General features: G+C 43.6%; 2 protein-coding genes across 2 annotated transcripts in view; one reads left to right on the forward strand and one right to left on the reverse strand.

Annotated features, from left to right (window-relative positions):
- CCDC148 (coiled-coil domain containing 148) overlaps positions 1–15,757 on the forward strand; it is an 85,354-nt gene extending 69,597 nt beyond the window's left edge. Inside the window, exons 13-15 of the mRNA XM_069780593.1 lie at positions 5,922–6,039; positions 8,635–8,775; positions 10,746–15,757. Of these exons, the coding sequence (XP_069636694.1) occupies positions 5,922–6,039; positions 8,635–8,775; positions 10,746–10,892 (406 nt within the window). The 3' untranslated portion in view covers positions 10,893–15,757. The remainder of the gene's footprint in view (positions 1–5,921; positions 6,040–8,634; positions 8,776–10,745) is intronic.
- Positions 15,659–23,828, reverse strand: UPP2 (uridine phosphorylase 2). Its single transcript, XM_069780534.1, is given in 9 exon segments — positions 15,659–16,223; positions 16,225–16,618; positions 18,233–18,442; positions 19,084–19,201; positions 21,393–21,415; positions 21,418–21,448; positions 21,451–21,534; positions 22,601–22,745; positions 23,722–23,828. Coding segments are annotated over 9 exon segments (1,677 nt in total).
- Between the last annotated feature and the right edge of the window lie 482 nt (positions 23,829–24,310).

Genomic DNA, 24,310 nt, shown 5'->3' on the forward strand with positions numbered 1-24,310 from the left:
GTTGTAGACGCTCTTCACCTGTTTGATGTAATTTAGGACATCAGCCTGTTAATATTTGAATGCTTGCCAAGTCTTTGTTACAGAATATGGCCTTTAATGACCTGTTGAAGAAATACTTGATTTCATAGAGGAATTCCTCTGTCACAGAGGACCATAAAAAACCCAACTGTATGTAGTCTGGTTATAATTGCTCTCAAATCACAGGCTTACTTTTTTTTACATAGAGGGAGCCACCAAATTGCATGGAACAGGAATGTAATTAAAGTAGGGTTAAAGTACCATTGGCATTAGAATATTAAACTCATCTTAAACATTCTGTGGGAAATACCACTTCCATCTTATTTTGTTACAATACCTCGCTTACAGCTAAATTTAAATGTCTGTATCCTTATGCTACAAATATTTCTATGCCTTTCCTTAAACATACCTGCAATAATTTTAGCTCTTAGCAAAAGAAACACACATACTTGAATTACTGAGTTTTCAGTAGAACTGATCAGGAAAAAATTACTTTTCTTTAAACCTGGGTACTGCACTATGCCATACAGTTGGGGAGTGTTCTTTTCTTATGCTAATAAATGTTGCAGAATAAAATATAAGGAAATGGCACAGTTCATTGAGGAATGCAGGAAGGAAATAATCACACCTTTGGGCTATTATGAATCCAAAGTCAGTAAATGCTTAGCATTATGTTTCCCAGAACTGGCGTACTGTACAAAATAAAACAGTTTAAAGAAAAATGCATACTGTTTGTCAAGATTAATAAGTCTTTGAAATTGCTTAATGCTTTTCATCTTCAAAGCCTTCAGGAACATTAATCAAAGAAGGGCAGAGAGATGTTACTGTTATTAGATAATGTAGTGCTACAAGTATGGTATAATGCATTTTAAAATATGTATTGTACTGAACTAAGGTAGGCACACTGGCATAATGATTTCACAGTGCAGAACTGCAGTCCTGTAGAAACTAGTAGTGTTCTTACATTTTACCTGTTGCAGCACATAAATTGGTTTTGAGTCTTTGCAGAGCTGATCATGAAAGATGGCACAGGCCAGTACCACAGTTCTGATCTGACACATTTTCAGGCTTTTTTGGGAAAGGAAAAGATTTTTGGATTGTGAGCTGACTGACTATTCAAGTATAAGATATGGCCTGGATAGTGCATAGAGTTTCTAATAGGTACAATAAGATATTAAAAAATTATCTGCTGTTACCCCGAATTGCTTTTAAAATTAATCTAAAATTAAGTAATCGGGTTTATAAAAAGGAAAATTATTATCACAGAGTCGCTGTGGTATTCTGTTTATTCAGGTCTCACTTTGGCTATTCAACATCTTGAAATTACAGAGTTATGACCAGGTCAAAAAAAGGATTAAAGGCACCTGAAACTGGATGTAGAATTTCAAGTGACTAAGTCCAAGTTTGTTTTCTACAACTCCTCTGCTTAGTGACTGACAGTGGAGACATTTAACTGATGGGACATTTCATTTTTTGGCCTGCAAGTTCCTAGGTAGCTGAAGTTTTATGTTGCATGCATGTCTTAAAACTGTTGTCTTCAGAGCATCTGGCCACCCAGCACTTGCCTAAACTGCGGTGGGTTTAAGTTTATGTAAGTTCCCATAGGTGTTGATCAAGTAAAAGATGGCAAGAGTAGAGAGTTCAACACAAAATCCTAACACGCAATGCTATCTGCATTCAGAAACATGGGAGAAGGGAAAAGGATTGTGCTATGATTTCTGCTCCGAGCCCAGTATCTATTCTGTATTAATTTATTTATCCAACAGTCATTTCATTCAAAATTTGTAAAACACCATTTAAAAAAATCACAGGGGCTAGGGTAAGAACCTAGGTGTGCCAAGATCCTGTCAAATTCCACAAGTAGGCAAAAATCATACTCCTTTTTTGTTTTCTTCTACTCCCATTCATTTTGTATTGTTTGCTGATAGTGGTCCAGCTATTAAAACAGGGGTGGAGGTGCCCTTACCTAGACTATTGTATATTCTCACTGGTTGTGATGCTTGCTGATAATGCAGAAAATGCAGATTTGAACTCCTTCAGGCTAAGACCCTGAGACTAAAACAGTCTGGACAAGAGCTCTGATGACTGGTGTGTATCATAAAAGGTCTGGGCTGGCCACATTTAAAAAGGAAAGCAGAGAGTTCTGATCCTTTTTTTAATAAAAGTTAAAGGTTTGGTAGATGACAGGTCCAGAGAGAAATGCTTCATAAACACAGCAGGTACTAGATAAATGGTGTGCATTCTCCTTACTGGCATTCAGCAGGACTTAACCCCATCAAGCTGGGGTAACTGGTGGGACTACTTCAGGGCTAAGAAGTTACTGTTGGCAAGATACAGTTGCACGTGGCCCATTGAAAGTAGAGATGTAAGCGTGGATGTACATGTACTGCAGGTGGTCCTTTATACGTACATAGGATCACATATTCAGCTGTTCTAAATGTCGTAAGTTAGGTCTACATGCCTATGTCTTCAGGACACTGAATTATAAGCTCTCTTTTAATGTGGTATCGAGAACTACAAACTGCATTTAGGTCTTATTGTACTTCAAGAATTAGCATCCAAAAGGGCAGATGTTTGTTGCTAACAGTCCATTTCTCCCTTTTCTAATCTACGCAGTGAATTTCGTTCAGGTTCTCTATTGGGTCCCTTCGGTATGGAATGGATTGAATATACGTAAAATATTTTAAAAGAACATCCCCCCCCAAAGCAATAGATTTTGCATTAATGTTGCAGAGTGAGAATTAAATTGGCATGAAATTGTGCAAATATTTTCACTCATTATCTATGAGAAATAGATTGGCACAGTCCTGTTCTCCAGTGAGGCAGTGAGTGGGAAACATTTGCAAGCATCCTAACCCAGCACCTGTACTGCTGCCAGTCCTGGCCCTGAATTCAAAGGGCAGGGGCAGGAGAGTCGGAAGGAAAGGATTGCTTTTTGCAAGAGTTTTATCTGACTAACCATCAGAAACAAAGCAATGGCAGCAGTTTGCCACACAGCTCTGTTTATCACATGTCGGGGGTGAAGGTGCTTATATATTGCATCTCTCCTTTCCCTTGTGCTCTTTGCAGCAGTCCCTTGCTGGGGATGCATGCAGATAGCCTTTCATCTCGCCCTTCTTGCCCCACCTCAAGGTTTTCCCCTTCCTGAAGCACAACTCTCACCAACTCCCCCGAAACCCTCCCACTCTCCCCAGTCGGTGCTCCACGTTGAAGGGACGCAGAACAGAAAGAATCCAGAAAAACTGTGGACAAATAATTGGGTATGAAAGCCATTCATAAAGCCAGGCAAATGAGACGGCTGTTGGTGGAGTCCGTGTTCACAGCAGCTTTGCTTCGAGCTTGTGCTGTTACATTTAAGAATGTCTTTAGAGCTGAGGGCTGGGTTAGGCTCTGCACCTTGACATAGCCACAGCACTTTGCAGTTGCAGCGTAAATTAGCAAAGGATCTGGCTGGTCAGTTTTGTCATGAGAACTGGTGACTACTTCTGAAATGTTCAAATTAGTGTGTAAAACACTTTCTATTCCAGCTGCCTCATGCCTTGGTGACATTGTGCATCGATTCAGCCTATCACAGGTGGGAACAGAAGCAGACCTTCTTAGCCACAAAGATAATGCTTTCTACTGTTGCTACTGAGATTTATTCAACTGATAGCAGTGAACAGGATAAATTGTGATATAGGGCAAAAAAACTATATTATAACCCATTTTTTTTAAAGTTTTGCTACGGCTTTCATAATAAACATAGTAGTTCATTATTTCCTATAAATATTTATGAGACAGTGTCTGAAAGCAGAGTTTTAATGAAATTATGCTTATCAAAAATTACATAAGTGTGTACCCACAATACTTCAAAAAGGTAGCTTTACTGAAACTAATCAGCTAAACTCATTTTTCAGCTGGCGATTTATTAAAATCGTTACTTACTGTGGTACTTAAAGTCAAAATTGAATATTAAGACATTTTAATTTTAAGCTTTTCTATAAAATTAAGTTTGCTTTGAAGAAATAGTAGCTAAAATATTACTAAGTATAATGGAGTGAAAGAGAATTAACAACTTTATTTGGAAGTGGACATTGTGAAATCAAAGCTCAAGTAAACATTTAAAGCCAAGTATAAAAAGTATTGGAAGAATGTTCCAAATTAGGAACACAATGTACGGTTGAGTATGTATTTTCAAGGTTCTCTGCCTTCCCTGAGTGTAGATTTCATAGCTCTGCCATTGCTCTCTGACACTGAAACTTAATCTTTGTTAATACTGGCCTTGGTCTCTCCAGCATGAGCAAGATGATGATCTCCTTAGGATAACATAGTCATGAAAACATGAACCTTCTTCTTAGGAGCAACAAATGCTGCATCAAGATGCCAAGTCCTTGCTCTGCCCTGCTCTGCCTGTCAGTTACTTTGGCAATCAATTGCAATCACTTACACCTATTCAAACTGGGCACGGAAATGCCATAAATTGTTGCCATTTAGCAATGCTTTCCAGTCCTATGTATGTGAAAACTTCTGCAGTATAGACAAAGTATTTGAAATTAGACCTGGATGAGTGCGCCTCAGTTCTCCTCCTTGGTAATTTACGGAAGTTTCCAGGGTACTGAATTTCATATTTGGTAACACTGGAGTATTTTAGAACATGTATCATAGTAGTCAGCTAAAGCAGAGTGAAAAGTTTTCAATATAATTTTTGTCATTTTTCAGAAAAATATGACTATCTGCTTTTTATTAAATTTTCTTCATATAAAAAGAAGATTAGACTTTCTCCCTGGAACAAAATTACCTCTGAAGATTACCACTGTAAGCATTCATCTGCCTAAACTGCAATGGCTACAGTAAGAAACTGAAAGCCTGTCTGGGGCATTCTCAGGCAGCTTTGTACCACTCTCTAGGAACAAATTTTTTTATCCTGATAATTGTTACTGGATTATTGATGCAGTGGTCTTTTCCAGTTACCAACATAACTGTGCATTTAATTCTGATTTTTGCAGTTTATAGCACAAGTTGTATAGTCCTTTGAGCTTACTAAGATTTCAAGAGTAAGAAAATAAAAATACATGTTTTATTAGTTGTTGTAGTTGAAGCAGCTCTCTCTTCTCCATTTCTCTAAAGGCAAGTTAAAATTTGAAGGGCAAAAGAAGGGTAATTCTCTGAATGCAAAACATGGCAATGGCAACTCCTCTGTAAGGACTAAAAGTGACATACCAAAGAATACCCTGCGGCTTCATAAAAAACAGAGTTTGGCAGTAGACTGAGGGTTATTAGGAAATACGGTCATGGTAGTACTATCGGGGCTATAAAAACCTATTGTGAAAAGTTGACCAAAAATAATGCTATAGGTAAAGTTTCAGGATTATTTGCACTAGCCTCCTTTTTTTTCCTTTTGAAGAAGGATGTAATTCTCAAGTTTTCTTGCTTCTTCCAGTAACAAGATTGGGAGAGATGTGTTTCTTTTAATGGAAAGAGTTATGGGAGAGAGTTCTTCTGCCACACACAGATGTCAGAGAACATTTCTTCTTGGCAAAGAAAATGGGGGGGAAAAAGAGCAACAGGGCTATATAAAGTATGCTAGAGAAAATCTGCTTTCTAGAAGTTAAATCTGAAGGGTTAGCCAAGTTACTTAAAACAAACCAACCAACCAAAAAAACAAACCCCCAAAACAAATCAAAAAGTACAACTCCCCAAACCCCTTTTCCCCCGAAACCCCAAACCAAAAAACTCCAACAAAAATAACATATTCAAATGAAAAAGCATTTTTTGCATTTTTCAGGTGTTTTGATGAACCACTGTATTATTATCAGACAGATATAGAAAACATCAGACTAGTTTTCAAACTGAAATATCATAACAGAAATTTAAAATTACACTTGACCAATGTTTTTTCCATTGGTATGTATGCTGTTTTGCAGGGTAAAGTTTAGACAAGCATTACTAGAAAAACGGTTGCTGGAGAAAAAGCACCTGGCCCTTAAAGAAGCACATGAAGAAAAGGAAAAAGAGAAATGCCTTGAAGCACTCCGGCAACAGGTGGTTTTATTTCCTGTATATAGTATTTTCATATACAGTGATGATACAAACACATACTGTCATATTACATGAAAGATAAAAAGAACAATCTATCAAAAGCAACTAAATGAAGAAGTTAAAATGCACTTTTGGTCTGACTTTAACAGTAATTCTGTCATGTTATAAATCCTATGTGCTTTGTAACTGACAGCAGGAGCATCATGATGTTAAATTGCACTGTAGAAGCTGTTGATATCTGAAAATAGATATTATTTTTTCTGGGTTGGATGTGATTTCTCTTTTTCTTTGATTTTGGGGGGTTTTTTTAATAATCTTAAGTCTGCCTTGAGTCTTAGGCAAGATTTATGAGTAATTTAAATTCTTTTTAAATTCTGAAAACTTACAGGCCTTGGATGACTTTTCTTTAGAGAGATATTTAACTCTCTGTGAAACTTTTGCACAGTCTTTTAAAAAGGGTATCCCAGAAAATGCTTGCTAATCTTTGTCGTAGTAAATGTAGTGTTATTGGTTTTTCCTACTGCTGACATTTGAAGGAGTAATTTTACCTTCATTTATATTTTTTTACCTAATCTCCTTGGTTTTTCCTCCAAAGATTAAAAGGAAAAAACTGGAGTTCACATTCTTTACAGTCCAGGTACTGCAGCCTAAATGTGCAGCCAAAGGAAAATAAAGGAGGGAGAAAAGGTGTTCTTCAAACCCTTTGATTTCGGATAATTTAAACAGCACTAATGCAGCAGCTTTCTCCCTGGGACTACCCATGGTTAAAAATACGGTACTTGATGCAGCCTTGACCTCACCTTCAGCACATCCTTTGGCTTCAGGATTAACCAACCAAGTACAGTGTGCATGCCAGTGAAATTCTTCCTCAGTCCCTCGTGGACTGTTTGTGGCCTTATAAGTGCTTTCACTTCAGCATTTGGGTGTACAAAGTCAAGAAGAAAGAAAAATATAACAGAGGTCATCTTCTGTGGGAGAGCTGAGCATAACAGGAATAAATAAACCTAAGGGATCATTGGTCTGTTATTTTAGTCATTTTTTAAACTGTTGAACTTGGGCTCATTTCTAGTCAATAATGCTTTATTTTTAGTAATCTGATTCAATTAAATATTTTGCAGTATTAACAGTGTTATTTTAGGTTGTCAATGCATTTTTAATAACTCTATTATGTCTTTTCTAAGATACTGGTTGAATTGCATTGTCTTTTGTGTCAGATTTTACAAAAGGCTGGTTGAGAGTCATGATCTGTTGATCTCTTCTGACTGACCCAATTGTCTTACCGGAGTAGAAAATGCTTCTAGAATGGCCTTTGACCAGGATGGTAGAGTTCCCACTTCCTTACATTTTTCTAACCTTTTATTCTCTGTGTTTCATACTAATGAAATAGTGCTTCATAAAATATGCCCCTTGGTTGTATGTGGGGAAAAAAAAAGATCTTTACTAAAGTCATCCAGTCTGTATATTTTGACAGCCTGTAAATACAAAGATGACATTTTATTAGAGATGGAAAAAATAGAATGATCGTACACAATTTTAAATTTTTTTTCTCGTTTTAGCCATTCAGAATGTATCCTGACTTTGATTATTTTGCTTATGCATTTTTCTGTATTTTCCAAAGTAGTATTAGCCTATATCTGAATATTTTAACACAAAGAAAATAAGCAATGAAAAAAGTTTGACTCTTGCACAATATATTGTCTGATAGAATCTTTGATACTGCTCTAGCCACAGGAAATTAAACAGTTAAAACAGACGCACTTAAGAAAAAAACCAAAGAATTATGTTACTTGTGGCATATCACTCAGTGTCATTGCCCATGACTCTGTAAAAATTGTTAACTACCCAACACCTTCGTTTCCATCAGAAGAAAAAGAAGAAAGTTTGGACTTCCAGGAATTGTGGGTATTGCTAAATTATGAGTCTGCTGGTTCCTTTTTGTTACTGGTTTCGAACGTCAGAGCTCATGTCGATCTCTGCTAGAGAGCCGAGGATGCTACTGTTTCTCTCTTATAGCATCCTTGCTGAGCTGAGGCCTCCTTCGCAGCCAGGACCACATGCCACTGTTACGGTGCAGAGATCAGTAGTGCACATATTCGGGAAGTGCTGTTTTCTGGTAGCCTAAAGCTTAGTGTAAGCTTATTTCCTACCAGGGGTATGATGAGGTAGCAACATAAGCTTTCTCTCTTCATAGAAATGCTGCCCAGCTTTCGAGTTTGTTTTCAAGGACTGACAATTAGAATTCACAATATGCAGGTGGTTCTGTGTTAAGCCTGCCCCCACATAGCAGGCAATTCTCCACTTTTTGCAGCAGTTCTGGGCATGCACAGTGCTGCATTAAGTCCAGCCAATTAAACTGTCTCTTTTGCAAAACAGAAGAAAAATCTCCGTGATTATTATTCTCTGTCAAAGTGGTTTTACTCTGGATTCAAGTTTTAAGCTTTACAAATTCTATATATGGATACAAAGTTAAGACAACTATTGAAATTTTTAAACCAGGTAAATGATTGTGTTCTCAAAGGATGTGTTATTGATAATAACCTTTTCTCACTTTAGACTACATAGATAGAGTAATTGTTATTTTCATATCATGTATTTTAGGTTGCCGTTGTTGCAACATTAGATCCAGCTAGAGTAGTGGCTGATACGGTGGCATCTAAAGCTCGGATGGGCATTGGAACCAAAGAAGAGTTTGATCTTCAGAAGCCACTGTTTAAGTTGCATACATACAGTGAACAGCAGGTAATTGTCTGTAATCATACCATATAGTTTATTGTATGCACCTGTATCTTAATAGTGATATATGATAGTAATATTAATAATATATCCTAAATAGCAATATTAACAGTAGAGTATAGAATATAATGTGTGTTAAAAAAAAAAAAGGTATTAGGAGTAATAGGTGGGGTAATCTCTCTGACCCAATGTAGGTGCTGGAGGAGCACGACAAGAGTGGACCACGAAGGTCCATTCAGGTCCAGCATAGGACTCCGGGCTCTCCCTGAACAGCATCTCCCATTGGCACCACTGGAGAGAGGATACTGAGCTAAATGGACCATTGGGCAGTTCCTGTGTTTGCTAGGAATTTTGATGGATCTGTTTGCTATTTTTTAATTTCAAAACTCACTGCTTTTGCATTTTTATGCATTTATTTAAAAGAGTGCCTCCTTTTCACCTGCTCCAGTTAGTGTTGTCCTAAGTATCTGAAGTGACTTGACTTAGCATAAAAGTTCTACTGACTGTGTATAAAAGAGCTATGTCACAGGTAACTTCATTATGGGGTATTCTTTTTTTTTGGAAGATTATACACAGCACAAATCTATTCATAAGCTGAAAATTAGTATCTTGACCATCTTTACACTATTGCTGGATTTAAGATCAGTTGGGATATGATATGCAAGGGCTAAAGGAGAAGAAACCAGTGAGGTGTAAATGAAGCAGGAAACTGAAGTAAAACTCCTGTTTTCAGGTCACTCAGATTGCTAAGGACAGTGCTAGCTCAATTTCAAATGGAATTAAGCAACATAGGGGAGGATTTTTTTGATTCCCTTGCTGTTCCCCATCTGCTCAGTCTATGCATTTGAAATTATTCCCGCTCTGGAATTTGGAAATTATGTTTGCAGAAAGGAAAGTGCTATGATATAATTCTATGGCATAAAAGCTTTCTTCTAGCACTGAATAAGCTGAAGTTTAATGATGTCTATAACTAAGCTTGTCCAGCACTTCCCATTTTAAGACATTTTAAAGCTTCTCAGTTTGGTAAAGATGTGGTACAAGAGGTATAGTTTTTGTTTGGCTATTAAAATTTACCCAAATCTGACTGATGTACGAGGTTCTGAAAAGCCTTAGCTTTAAAAATGCTCTGAACATGTGTATTTGGGATTGATACCTAAATTCTCAGAATATTTGTCCTGTTTCAACTCCAAACGGGTTTTGGTACTGCTCAGACTGCAATATGTGATTCCTGCCAAGTGTGTTAGCGTGCTCCATCCCAGAGCTGCAGTGGTTATGGGTAATGTGCCCCAGTGTTGGTCTTCCCAGCAGCTCTGGGTGCTGTGGCAGGTGATGCTAGAACTGAAGGCAATGTGATGTTCTCTTGTACTTTCAGTGCTTCCCCACTGTAGCCATTGGAAGAAGGATTTGAAGGAGGCTTACAAATTTTGTCAAATAACCTTTTGACAAATTTTAGAAGTAATTTCCCTAGGCATTAGTTGTTGTTTTGTAAAATTAAAGTGGTACTGCCATGTAGTCACAAGGCAATGCTGTGAGAAAAATCATAAATGTGTTTGAAGCATTCAGATTCCATAGAAACAAACAGGAAGAGATTAAAAGTCTTGTGGTGAAAGCAGGGCAGTATTGATAGGGGGAACGTTAGGGAAGTCAGCAACTCTTCAGTGAGTAGGCTGGATTACAAGTCACTCAGTTTCTCATCTACCCTTTGAGTTTTGCTGAGGAATGACAGCCAGAGCTCTTTGTTAAAATAGTTTGTGATCATTAGTATTAAAAAGGATCATATCAAGATATGTGCAGTGAGATAAGGCTTGTTCACTATGGAGTTTCTCTGCTTTTGAAGGCTTTATATTATGACTGTAATTTTCTGACTGTCTTTTAAAACTTTTAAAATATATACATCCACAGACAACCTGTAAGATACACTGTGTGTATGAGGAAAGTATTGTTTTGTTTATCATTGCTGTGGTTTATTTTAACAGATCATTTCTGACCCTAGACTTCGTGTTGAGCTAGCTCTTCGAGAAGCTGGACTTCATAAAACACTTTATGCAAAAGAGATTTTACCAAAAATTCCCCCACTGAAGCTTCCAAGAAGAGATATGGAATCTACAGCTTTTAAAATGTAGAGCGCCTCTCATATCAGGAGTAGAGAAGCTTCAGGGGTATCGTCTGGCCTATAATGTGAAATCTTTAAATAAATTCCCTTAGGCTGTGTCACAGAACTACTTAGCTCTCAGTGTATGCAGTCATTCAAAAAAACAATGTGCCTTTCTCATGCAGTGCTACACCATTTTACACTTGCCTTGGTGAAGGTTTTATAGAGGTTTGGTGGGTTTAGGCTGTTGTAGTATAATTTCCCATGTCCCTTTCTACTGGGAGATAGGACACCTGTGCATGAAAGTCTCCTACAGACATTACAGGCCAATCTGATATCTAGCATCTTGAGTAGAAACTCTGTTTTTTAATTGGCAGCATAAATCCAAAACAGCTTTGCAGAACAGTCACTTTAGATTATATTATGATGCATGAATACATCCCACAACTTTCATTCCAGGTTTCTTGAGAATTTGATTCTTTTAATTATAAAATCTTCATTATCATGAATGTTTCTATTATTCCTTGATTATTATAAGAAGAAACTTAACCTTTGTCTATATTTAGAAACCAATTTGCTACATCATATTTACTGCAAACCAGTCTGCAATTTCATATTGCAGATTAGTCTTTCAGTATAAATTATAAATTAGAAATAACGTGTCAGATCTGGGATCTTTATTTTGGAGCTGAAACTACTGACTATGATTGTATTAAATGAAAGGGAAATTGATGTCACTTCATTTTGTAACTCATTATGTTTTCAAGCCTTACATAAGGTAAGTGTAAAATGTATGTAAACAAATTACAATTAGCAGTTTAACCAAAAATTTCTAAGGATGATGAGTATCAGAAAGATTTGAACATCCATAGTTGTTTATCTAGATAACTATAGTAACTTCATTAATGTAGTATTGTAATGCCTTATAGGTGTTAAGGGATCACATACTTACAATGCCTTGTGAAACAGACAGTAATTCTTCACTGTCGAAATGAGAAATTGGGGACCAGGGGGCCCTGTCTGTGTCCTCCCAGAGGAGCCTACGGTGCAGGTCCAGCAAACACCAAGAGAGCAGTTTTACTGCTAGCCACTATATGCCACCTCCTTACCTGGCACAGACAACAGGCCCTCTTCTCTTGACATATTCAGCAACTCTACACCAAATGTTTTGCAATCAGAGACAAGCAATGTGAAGTTTTCACACCTCAAACTGATAGTAACATTGGCAAAATCTTGTAGCATAAGCCTGATCCCAGCAGGTGTCTCCGAGCACCTGGGGGAGGGAGGTTTGCTCTGGCCTGGGTGTGCATGGTGCAAAGTCAGAAGCAGACGGAGACTCTAAGAAGGGTGCCAGAAAGGCAGGAGAAGAGCTGGTGCGACAGACTCTCGAGAGCAAGCAAAGTTTAAGACCAGAAGCAACATCATCTGAGTATTGAAGCTAAGTTATTTTTAAGGTGGGGAGAAATGCTACAGAGACTGCCCAAAAGCCGCGGGAGCTGTGTATCTTCTGGATTTAGCTTTTGCACCTTTGTGCTAAAATTACAATTCTGTGTATATTTGTGCATTTTATTTTGGTATCTCATTTGTGGTAACTCATTATTTTTAAAACACACTTGGCCAGCTTCACAACTTGTTGGATCTTCCTGCAGGGGAAACCAGCATTGCTTTTGTTCTGTTTTGGAGACCAGACTGGCCACTAGACTGCTTCCCAGAAATGGAAGATCCCAAACTTAGGACAGCTGATTTTTTTTTTTTTTTTTTAACTTGTCTTTAAAAGCAGGTCTACAAGATAATTTCAGTGATGCAAAATCTTTTCAGGTTAGAGTTGTCTTGTCATCTGTTATAAATACCAAGACATTTATGAAAAAAGAAAGTTTAGATGGAGACATTTGTCTTGGAAATAAAGGGCACTGATTTTTAGGCAGTGTCTTGTGATTGTCTTCATGTCTGTTGTTTCTCAGGGAATAGACTGAGTAGAAGTCCACTTACCGTGATGAGTCTGTGCCAGGTCACTGCAACCATGAATTGGAGCTTGTTATTGATATGGTGAGGCCAGAACGAGGATTTTTAGAGGGATTTTCATGTAACAGTGGAGCATGGAAAATGTGCAGGTCAGTCAAACTGGCTTCACGTATTTTGCTCAGCATAACCAGAGGCTGCTCTTGCCAGGAGAGCTCCTGCAGACTGCCTCGGCCACTTTCCCTGGCCTGGCCAAGCACCCCTCTTCCATGCTCCTGGGGGAAGGAGGTGGATGTTTTGGCTTACTTTGTCATCCTCACCTTAGCATTGTTCACGAGAGATGATCAGAACCCTTCAGGAAATGGAGATTTTTTTTAAAAAAAAAAGTCCTTATAAGCATGATAAATGCTTTCTACACTTTTTTTTTAAATGAAATTTTGCAAGTTGTTTTTGTACAAAGATGTATGAAATTACTTGCACATAAAAATATTAATTTAGCAAATGTTAATGGGACTTCTCAACCAGCATCTCTTGCAGCCCTACTTTGTTGGTTTTGACTCGGTAAGAGTAACAGTTCAGAATTCAGCTATCCTTTATGCCAGTGTATGAAGTGTATGCAGTTTGACTAACAATCTGATTTTTTTAAAGCCTGAGAAAAACTTTTTTGTGAAAAATAAGTTATTCAGTTTCAAGATATACTACTTATCTGTGAATTTTGGTAGTGAGAAAAGTGGCTTAAATGTTAAATAGTGCCTGAAAGTCAAGTACCCAACTGGTATAAGATCAGTTGGTGTGGTATCCAGCTGTTGTAAAACACTTGAAGTATGTGCCAACTTACGTGCACATAAGTTTATATGCACATTTGTGTGTGTATTTATAGAAAAAGAAAAATGTGAGTGATTGCGATGCCAGTTCTGACCCCTCTGAGAATAGTGAGGGTTTTGCAGTAATGGTCAATATTTTGAAAAGGAGCTCACCAAGGACATGCATTCTGAGCTCTGTAAACTGCTGACTCATCTGACACCTTCAAAGAGTATCAAACTTAGAATGTACGGCAGAAAAACCATTTAACAAGATAATCATTAAGGTAAAAGCAAAATAAGAAAAACAAGAGTCTCTTCAGTGGACAATGTTCTGGAAAGTAGAGTTCACTATCTCCTGCAAAGTTAATGACCAGGACTGTGTTTCCGTAAGCTATGGCAGAGCAAACCTCACCTATCAAATTAGGGAAAATGTTAAAGCATCGTATTTCTTTTCCTGGAGTGGTTTGAAATTATTTTCACAAAGGTCTTAAGGTACATTGCTATTAGTATAGAATTTTCTTAAGTGGACTTTGGACTTAACAGAACTGAGTTTGAATGGTAGGTTAGATTGCATGTTAAGTGACTGGAGTGATTTTGTTTCCGTTCTGGGAGGACACTGGCCTCCTGTCCTGGGATTCCTACCCTGTCAGATTAATATTTGAGCTCTAAAAACTGCAATCTTGGAATGGAAACTAGGAACAGATCTCCTTTTCTTGTAAAAAGTGGAGTTTGCTTTTTCATGGCAGCAAACTGAATGTATCCCAGATCAAAGTGCTGGGAAGTTGTTGGAGTAGCTCAGGGGCACCGTGAAAGTGGGGTCCCAGCGCCAGGGGAGCCCACTGGGGAGCACCCCAGACGGCCCCGCTCTGCCGCTGGCCCCACGCCCCAGAAACGGACCTCTGTGGATGGGAGGAGGTGGCATGACAACGTGCAGTGGGGTGACAAGAGGGACTCCAAGAGAAACCCCCACATTTGGGAGGCAAATCAAGCTGTACCTGAGCGTGTGGAAGTATTTCCAGGACTAGAGGGGCCCAGAGGCTGCTGATGAAGCAGATTTTAGGATGCTGGCCAGAGAACAAGTACCTCGGATATAGCCCCTCGGCATGTCTGTAAGCATCTTTAGACTTAGATGTTTCGTGCTCTTAGTATCATTAATATCTTAAGATCCTCTCCCATGTTTTTTGATACGTTAAAATTTTGTCTACCAGAACTCTTAAATCCTGTAAGTTATTGTTCCAAAGGTGTCAAAATTCATTTTGAAGCAAGCTTATTAGTGAACCTTAAGAACTGGAAGTGATTTTGGTGAGAAATTCTTCAGGCTGTAGGTGACCCTCCAAAAAACCTCTCCACTCAACCCAGGCGCAGTTTAGTCTCTTACAGCTTGTGGAGGCACTTAAAGATGATTTTCTCGATCATTGATGTGTGATGATTAGCAGATGAATGTGAAAGATGCCGTCCCTGGCAGTTATGTGAAATCAGGTCAAGGTTGTATCAGTAACGTGTGCTCCCCATCCCTTTCCCTCCTGAGGGTTCCCGTGTGCCCCACGCCCAAACCTGCCAACCGAGCGACGGGGGCAAAGCTGCTCCTGCTCAGCTGGGTCAGGCTGCACAAGGTGGGCTTCCCGCACGCCAACCTCTTGTGTTCAAACACTGGTAGGCGTCGTTTTTTGCCAGATCTTTAAACATGGTATGAATGAAAGTCTGAACGGCCTTTGTGACAGCAATGAATAACAATAACGGTCACAAACGTGGATTAATTTTGCATGTCATTTACTTAGGTTTTGGTTTTATGCCAAGTGCAAAGGGATCTCCTCCCTAGAGCATCACCGTGGACAGGAGTGACCCTAATGGGACAGTCCTTGACAACTACTGGAGATGGGAGTGAGGAGCGTGCAGTTCAGTAATACAGTCTTAACTTCTGTGCAAATTTTGGCTGGAGCTCTCCTTGGGTGTAGAAGTGTGTTGGTGCAATTCAAGCCATATTGGAGGTCTCCAGCTCCTGCACGATGGTGTTCATTGGATCCGGCCGCCCCACTCAGCTGTGGAGGGTGCTCGCCTGTGGGAGCGCATCGTGACCGGGTCTGTCTTTTCCATTTCCCAGGAAAAAAGGGCCACGGTGTGCCGGCGGGCGTAGGTCCTGGTGCGGGAGCACAGACCCACACTGCGCCAGCTGGGACCCGGCACCCCGTTGCTCATGCTGCATCGCCCATCGGTTTGTGGAGAAAAGCGTGTTTCCCGCCGGAGAGCTCAGCCCCAGGTGCTTTCGGACGAAGGCTGCGATGAGGCACTGGGGCCGCTGCTGGTACTCCCCAGATCTGGTCCCCCTCCAGGCAGTCCAGGAGTGCTGTGCAGACGACCTCATGTACCCAGGCCTTAAAGTACTGCCCTGCGGGGAAGGTGAGGAGGTCCTGCTCCCGCTGCCCTCCCCGGGGCTCATGGGGGGACCTGCCCCGATGCTCTGGAGGGGCCGAAGCAGCAGGACCCCCGCGGGAGGTGCTGGCTGCAGCACCGCCCTGCAGGTGCCCTCCACTCGCCCTGTTTCTTTTCCAGCAAAAGAGAGGAAGGCAGCTACACCAGTTTGGCCAGGACTTGTTTTAAGGCCAGGGGAGGGATGAGGGGGGGATTAAGTTTAGTTTTGTGCCACACGCACTCAGGCCTTCTAAAACAAACTTGTTTTTTATTGAGCCACAAAATTTGTTTCGGTGTACTTCTCTAGTTAAAATCGTTAGGAATGCGTTTTTGGCCTTCAGGTTGTCTGAATCTCGCACCAACTGAACCCTCAGGCGAGGTGAAGCTGGGGAGCACGGGGGTGCGGGAAGGACATGGAAGCGGCCGCGGGAGGACTCACCTTTCAGGCCACACAGCCCGCACAGGGCAGCAAACACTGAGGACTCTGTTTCAATGTTCCTCATGCCGGCGTCATAAGCTCTTTTTAAGTACTCTAGCTTTTTTTCACTGGAAAAAGAGCACAATGCTCCATCTAATCTCCCCTGACCTTGAAAAGAAGCAGAGAAGTGTCACTGCTGGTCCTGTGTGAGTTTACAGTGGTGGTGAACGGGGTGTAGTTTCAAATGGAAAGTCCAGCAGTGGCTACGTTTTGTCTGAAGCTGACTAAGTTTTCCTTTGAATGATTACTTAACTCATATTAACCTCAGTGTTTAAAGCCAGTGTGCTATGTCTCTGTTTAGAGGAGAAAATCATGCAGGTTTTAACATTTGTAAAAAGGATGAGTAAGCCCACAGGTGTTAAGTACAGGCGGTATATCGCATTCTGCAGGGGCAAGTCATTGCAGCTCCTCTGAGGTCCATAGCGTACATCAGCTGTGAAGGTCTGCCAGCTTAAATCAAAAGAATGCCAGATTGCTGCGGAAGAGGCATAGCCAGCTGTGCAGAACGGGAAAACTGGGGAGAGGAAAACACCCTTAACTGAGGTTTAATTTTTCTTAGGGGGCTGCCATGGATGGCAGGCAGCTGGGGCGGCTTGCGAGTGGCGTTCCCTGCTCGGGTGGCATTGGTGCTGGCCGGGGAGCTGGGTCCTGGGGCACTGGTGCTCCCTCCCGCTCTCGCCTCAGCCCCGGGGCATCGCTGCAGGCAGGACCTGATGCCGTGCTCGGTGCGTCCGGGCGCGGGCACCCATCCCGACCTTCTCCTCTAACTCCACTGGTGGCTTTGGCTGTCCTGCAGCCACACCTGGGTCCGCAGAGCAGACCCGTGCCCGGTGCAGCCGCTCCTCTCGCACAGTATGTAAAGTCCTCGATGCAAGCAAAATGTATACCTGCGGCTGTGCTAACCTGGGCAGAGTGCTTCATTTTATTGATGTTCCTACTGTTAATCCCCACAAATGGCTTTTTGTTTAAATAAAACATGGCCTTGAGCAATACACAGATGGTCGCATTTGCGAGCAGATCCAAAGGTTTATAAATAGTCCTCAGATTATTAATTCTTCATTTATTACATTTCATCTACTCTGCAATCAGCATTTAATTTTGCAAAGGAAACTGTTCCAGAGTAACCAAAGTTTGTTTACGTAAATGTCACATGCTTCCTGACATTTTTCTAGTGTTTGGTAGTTCGGAAGTTACAATCTTGTTGTAGGAAACAACTCAGCGTAACCCATCTGCCAGGCTTACTACAGGATTGTGGGTGAGGGGCTGTTTTCGTTGGCAGGGTGCAGCTACTGACCTCCTGCTTTCGGAGGGTCTGCGGCTGCGCATGGCTCCCGTGTGACGGCTGGACCGGGGGAGCAGCAGAGGTCCCCCGGGCATCTGCATTCCCCCAGGGAGCAACCGCTGCTGGGTGGATCTTCACTCTTGATCCACCATCAGCTACAGCAGCGCTGGCCTTGCAGGTGATGTTACCAAATTTAACTGTCAGATGAACAAGAGACCAATTAGCAGAGCAGGACTCGCCCTGGCAAAGTGCCAAAACTGGTATCGTGTGTTCTGGACGAGTACCCTGCTCTGACCACTGAACAAGCTCTAACGTATCAGGTGGGTCTGCTCCTGCAGCCCTTCTTAGGCTTTGGTAGCATGGATAGTTTTGCCCACATAAGAATGTAAAGACTTGGCATTATGTTTGGGGGGAGGAAGGACAGTCAAAGATCGTTTTACCTTTGTAGAAGTCGTAGGTGCACATAGTATGGCCAACGAGCGTGGGAAGGTCAGGGATCTCCTTGCTGCAGGCAAGTAGTTCCCCTACGAGGTCCTTGTCCAGCTCAGTGCTCCGCACCACCACATCACCCAGCACCACCAGCTCAAACCGTGGCTGGAAGGAGTCGTCCACTGCCATGTTCGTGATCACAACAGACCCGGCCTCGACCCCTGTGAAAAGGAGGGCTGAGGCTAAGCCAGAGCTTGTAACATTTGTGACCTGCTGCAAAACTTCTAGCATGACAGGAGAATCTCTGTAGATATATGTGTGACTGTGGGGTTGTTCTTTTTAGTGAGTAAAACAGATGTGAGAGAATAATTGAAATTCATGCAGTAGCACAGATGTACAAGTAAAATGTACAGAATCAGCACATGACGAGTGACTGTGGGAACATGCCGAGCAACAGTGTTTTACTTGCTTTTGGCTTGCAGAGATTGTTCCCCACCACCAGCTTGTTCAGGCACAAGCAGCACCACTGCCCCGGCTGGGGCTCCGACGAGTGCAGAGGACTACAGGCACCAGGACAGCCGGGAGGATCTCAAAGCATGAAAGTGACTTCCAGTCAAGTGTTTTCTCTTTGAAAAGTGATACCCACTTGTTGTAGATTCAAAGCCTTTGTCCATTGTGAAAAAGTGTGCTCTGCTAAGCCAGTCGCTAGAAGTTTGCTGGGTTTTAACCCAAACCAAAATATCATGTTGTTTGATATTTGGGGACCTGACAAAATGCTAAAGCTCATAATTGCATGACCTATTGCTGAGATTTTTTTTATTAATAGCTTTTTGGCTCTGAAGAAAGACCACGGACAGCTTACCTAAGCCTCCAGAAGTACCGATGCGTATAATAGTAACGTCTCGGCATTTTGCATGGTGCAGCAGTTTGATTAGTTCCTCCTGAAGCATGATGGAAATGGAAGGGATGCCCATCCTGTGCTGTTGGGAGGAGAGAAAAGTGTCATTCCCTGTGATGCTGTGGCAGGTGACAGGTACGTGACTGCAACGAGCTCAGGGTTACATTGTGGCCTCTTTCTGCTGATGAGGCCAACAGCGATTTTTTGAGGGGGGGAGACATCTCAGGGTCTCTCTGTAGCCTGACCAGGTAAAGCATCTAACCCTCTTCTCCTCCCCTTGATGCTTTTAAGGCTCTTCTTATTGATAGAGCTGGCATTCATCCCTGGGGACCAGTACGTCAGCCCCCAGGAGATGGGGTCTCTCCTTCAAGAAAGGTCTTTCCACAAACGCATCCTGATGGCTGAATGCTCCAAGACCTTCCCCTTGTTTTGCCCGTCCTTACGCCACATGCTGACTTCCATTCTTTGTCATGTCCTGCTCGTACTCTTGGAGTGGCGAATTTCAGTGAGGATAACCAGAGCCTCCGCTCCTCTGGGTGCCTCCCAGCCCCTCCTCGCCCCACGCCGGAGCACCTCCTCCTGCGTCGCTGGGCACGAAGGACAATGGATGCGTTCGTGCCCCTCGGCGAGGACCGGTTTCGGGGTCAGGCATTTGCCACATGGAGCCTCGCGCCGTGCAGGGCGCCTGTCCTGCCTCCTGGCTCGCGTTGCCCACCCCGGTGTCCCTCCGTCCCCAGCGCCTGCCTGGCTGCCCGCAGGCTCTCCCCTTCGCTGGTGCTGGCCCGTTCCCCGTCCTCTGCCGCGGCTCGTGGTAGCCCACTGCCCTGTCTCCGCTGCCGCTCCTCTGGGCTGGCAGATGTGTTGCAAATCTCGAGCTACCGAGGCTGCCTCTGCTTTCTGCCCAGCGCTCCCTCACATGATCCTCTTAGTTTTCTGCTCCATCACTCAACCGACGCCTTTTTCTCGGCTTTACCTTTAAAAACAAAAGGTGTCTGGTGGTGTGGGGTTTGTTTTTTCCCACGAAAAACGCCTCACGTTTTTTTGGTTTTGCTATCGTGTTCAAAAACCTGAAGGAAGCGTGTGTAAAGAAGCATAGTTAATTTAACATACGCAGTCAGTTCTCTTTTGCTTTGTCTCTTTTCATTTGGCTGTGAGACTGATGGTCTATTAGGCTTGTATCATGTTTTAAATATGAAAACTTTTTGCATGTTGTTATTCTGGAACATCAGCCTGACTTATTTGCCAAATGCCTAAAAAATTTATTCTCATTGTAAATATTCAAAGCAGGAAACTGTGTTCCTGCCTCCGGTATGTTTGAGTTCATTTGTGTTTCTAAGCAACTTGCAAAAATGTGATGTTGGCAGCTTCTCTGCACGCAGCATTTTGGGGGAGGCTCGCTGCATGCTCTGCCCTGCGTCCCCTCGCAGGGACGAGCCTGGGGGTCGATGGCTTCTGCATTGGCACAAAACTGGTGCATGGCCAAGAGCTCAGCGTAAGCTTTTCTTCTAGCTGTGTCATAACTGCTGCCAGACTGGGGAATAGCAAAACTTGTGGGTTTCTTTCCCCTTGGATCCTGGCAGAATTGATTCCCTCGGGCTTTTCAATCAGTCAGATTTGGGTTGGTTTTGTCAGAGGGACCAAACGTGATCTCTGTTGTGTGAGTGACACTGTCTCCTCTGAATCAGATTTAAGATTAATCTTGTGCCTGAAGAAATGACAGCAGGACCAAGCCTTTGGGTATGAGCACTCACCAGCACAGCCTGTATTTTTTTTTCCTTTGTGCAGTGCCAAAAACTGTGCTTTTAAAGAATAATTAATAATAAAGCAAGGTTTTTACTTTAGAGCTCATGTCAATGTAATACTTCCAGCAATATTTCATAGTTCATGCATGGTGGGAAGTGGTCTTTGCCTGTCAAATTGCCAGGCTGCTGAGCTGAGCAAAACACATGCATGTTCATTTTTAATACAATGCTTCTAAAACTGAACATGTAGGGTGCTGAGAAATACCATTCAAACAGAAGCAGCTTTACCATGGCTAAAAGGTTGCACTGGTGGTAATGGCTGAAAAGTGAAAAGAGGAAAAAAACCTGCCGGTGGGTGTTGCAGGAGGGAGAGGTCATGCCAGCCGCCCTCCCTGCTGCTGGAGGAGATGGGTCCCCCGTGCCAGCCCACTTGGGACCACAGCGGCAGCAGCAGACCCCGGGGCAGGGGCTGCCATGAGTGCCTGGGATGGAAAACTTGTGCGGTGCGGTCCAGCACGGCACAGTACTTACGCTGATGGAGAGCACTGGTCCATCCCTGCGCGGATGTCTGCCAGGTCCTCCCCGTCTCGCCCACCAGTCCCAGCTGCTTGTGCATGAACTGGGCAAATGCCCTCATCCTGTTTGGGCTGCTGCCAACGCAGACAAGCTGGATGTGAAATAGGTATGTGTTGGTACATTTTAGCTAAAATTGGTGCCAAGATTCAGTCTTAATGTGGCAGTGGCGGGCTGTGCCAGACAGGTCTCCCCAGAGAGCGCAGCGGGATGCTGCTTCCTCGCAGGCAGTCAAGGGACATCAGAACAACCAAGGGTCTCAAAAACAGGAGTTAACAGTAAAACCAAGCTGTTACTCCTTTAGGGTTGTGACTATGCTAGGTCCAGACAGCTGTACAGCTGCACATACTTGGGTATCAGTCCCAGGCCAAGAAAATCTAAACTAATTCAGCAAATTTAAGCTGTTAGTATTCCTACTGACAGCAAAGCAAAACCAGATGTTAGAGTAGCTCATCGTTTAATTTATTCTATCAACAGTGCTGACTGCAATTAATGAGCACTGCTGATGACACAGGGGCCGTAAAGTCAGGGAGGAAAAAGGACAAATTTTACATATTAAAGGAAAAAAATGCTCCCCGAACGTAGGAGGGGGACCCACAAGCAGCTGCAAGGGCAGTGCTGCTGATCCGGCTGCCAGCAGCGCAGCGGAGCAGGAGCCCACGCGTGGCAGGGCTGTGCCAGGCTGCTTCAGCCCTGGGGCACCGCGGCTCTTCCCCTGCACTGCTGGGGAAATTCTCCAGTTAAAAATGGAAGAGGATGCAGTCATGACGGGCTGGTTTTGACAGCAGGTCTCTGCCAAAAATACAACATCCTCTTTCCGTTGTCTCCAGTAGATGATGATCAGATGCTTTGGACAAATGCTTCCTCTGTCTGTCCTCCAACATGGGACCAATATAAAATCAGGTTTTACGGAACTACAGGGTTTTAGAAGGATAATTTGCTATTGGGACTTCTGCCCAAAAACAAGCAAGGATAGATGACCTCCCTGCCCAGCCTGCCCTGGGTCACTGAGTCCCTTTGCCAAGCAGCTGGACCCTGTCCCCAGCGGGAGCGCCCGCAGCAGTGGGACCCCGGCATGGGACGGCAGAGCTGTGGGACGAGGGGCTGGAGAGCCCTGCGGGGCTGGGACCTGCTGCCTTGCTTTTTTACCTGCTATTTATCTTTATGTCCCCAAACATAGCTGGCAGGTTGTGCATCTTCGTTCCCAAGTCCAAATGATACAGAACGTTCTCTTCCATCAAGTCCATATAATACAGAACGTTCTCTTCCATCAAGTCCAAATGCGGGTTTTTAAAGTGGACAAGCCCACTGCTGCGGGGAGACGAGGTGAAGATGGGTCAAGGGCACTGGGCAGTGCCTGCAGGAACAGGGACGGGGCAGGACGGAGTATGGGGTGGCCTGGGAGCCCTGCGAAGGGCACGCACAGCCCGGGTGTCAGGGAAGGGATGGGACAGGGACGAGCCAGCTCTGCGTGGTGTCCGGGGTGGCTGCCTTTCTGTCAGAGCCCTGCTGTCACATGAGCTGTCCTCCTCCTTACATCCACCGCTGTTGGTAACCTTTTCGACATCTCTTTATTATGTCAACGTATTCAGCAAAAAATGTTTCTCAGTATTTATCATCAATTTTGTCAATGGCAACCTTATCTCTTTCTTTCATATAATTCTGCCAGAAATATCTAGCGGGTAATGTACTTAGCTATTTTGTATGTGACAGCTTATTAAGCTCTTAGCAAATCAGGATTTTATATTTATATTGTCCCAAATAACTGCCTAGCAGTACAAGTGCAAATTAAATGCAGATTCTGCAGACAGCAGGGGGCCAGTTTGCCTTTCCTTTCCACCTGCTCTAATAGACGGAAAGCAACTAAGTAACAATACAAGTCAATTTTATAAATAAGGCTTAAACAAAACGCAGAGATCATTTTTCTTGTCTTATTAAAACAAATTGGAACCCTCCCCTGTTACTCACCCAGAGTAATCTGTTGTTTTGGTCATAGCGGCTCTACCAGTCAGCTGAAAGTGATACTCCGCAGAAACAGTAAAGAAAACACCCGACTATTTCTTCAGCTGTTGGGTTTTGGAGCTCAGAAGAGGTTTTGAGGGGCTCTGCAGGGGGTTAAATACCCTCTCTGGCTTTGTGGGGCTCCCAAGATCAACAGCGGCGGTCTCCCCCTCCGCCCGCTCTCCTTTGCCCCGTCGGGTGCCAGAGGTTCCTCCCCAGGGCTGGCGCCGTCGCTGGTCCCACGCTGGCTGTTTTGGCAGCTGTGGCACCGAGAGCCTTGACTCGCCTTCCGCCACCGCGATCAGGCGGCGAGGGCCGGGGCCGGTGAGGTCCGCTCGCCCTCTGGCCGGCAGGGCGGGCACACGTGCCCGCCGTCTCTGGCGACGGCTTCATGCCGAGGGCTTGTCCGAGTTCGCCGCCACGGCGCTCGTCGCCCGGGCTCTGGGCCCTGGGGATCGAAACGCCGCTCCTGCCCCACGTGCCGGCTTCAGGCCGTGCCTTTGGCCCTGTCCGGTGCAAATTTGAAACCGCTCTGCGTTTCTCTCAGGTGCGGAAGAAAGAGTTAATGCCGTGGTGAACCTCCGCAGGCTCTGCGAAGGGGCGGCTGTGCCGCAGCCCCCCGGCTCGGCACCATGGCTCCCAGCCGCGGCAGCCCCAGAGCAGCTGCCTCGCACCCGGCGCTCAGGGGCCGCAGGCGTCCGCGTGGCGTCAGCCTGCCAGGGTGCTCGGGGGGGACACGGCTCGGAGGGGGGGACGGGCTCCAGGGCTTGGGCTCGGCACGCTTGGCTCCCCAGCCCCGGGCAGCCTGTCTGAGCGTGGGGTCAACGGCGGCTGGGACGCCTTTTGAGCTGTTGTGGTCGTCCCGGGTGGCCCAG

The sequence above is a fragment of the Haliaeetus albicilla genome, chromosome 4 (assembly GCF_947461875.1).
Source record: "Haliaeetus albicilla chromosome 4, bHalAlb1.1, whole genome shotgun sequence".
NCBI classification, from domain to species: domain Eukaryota; kingdom Metazoa; phylum Chordata; class Aves; order Accipitriformes; family Accipitridae; genus Haliaeetus; species Haliaeetus albicilla.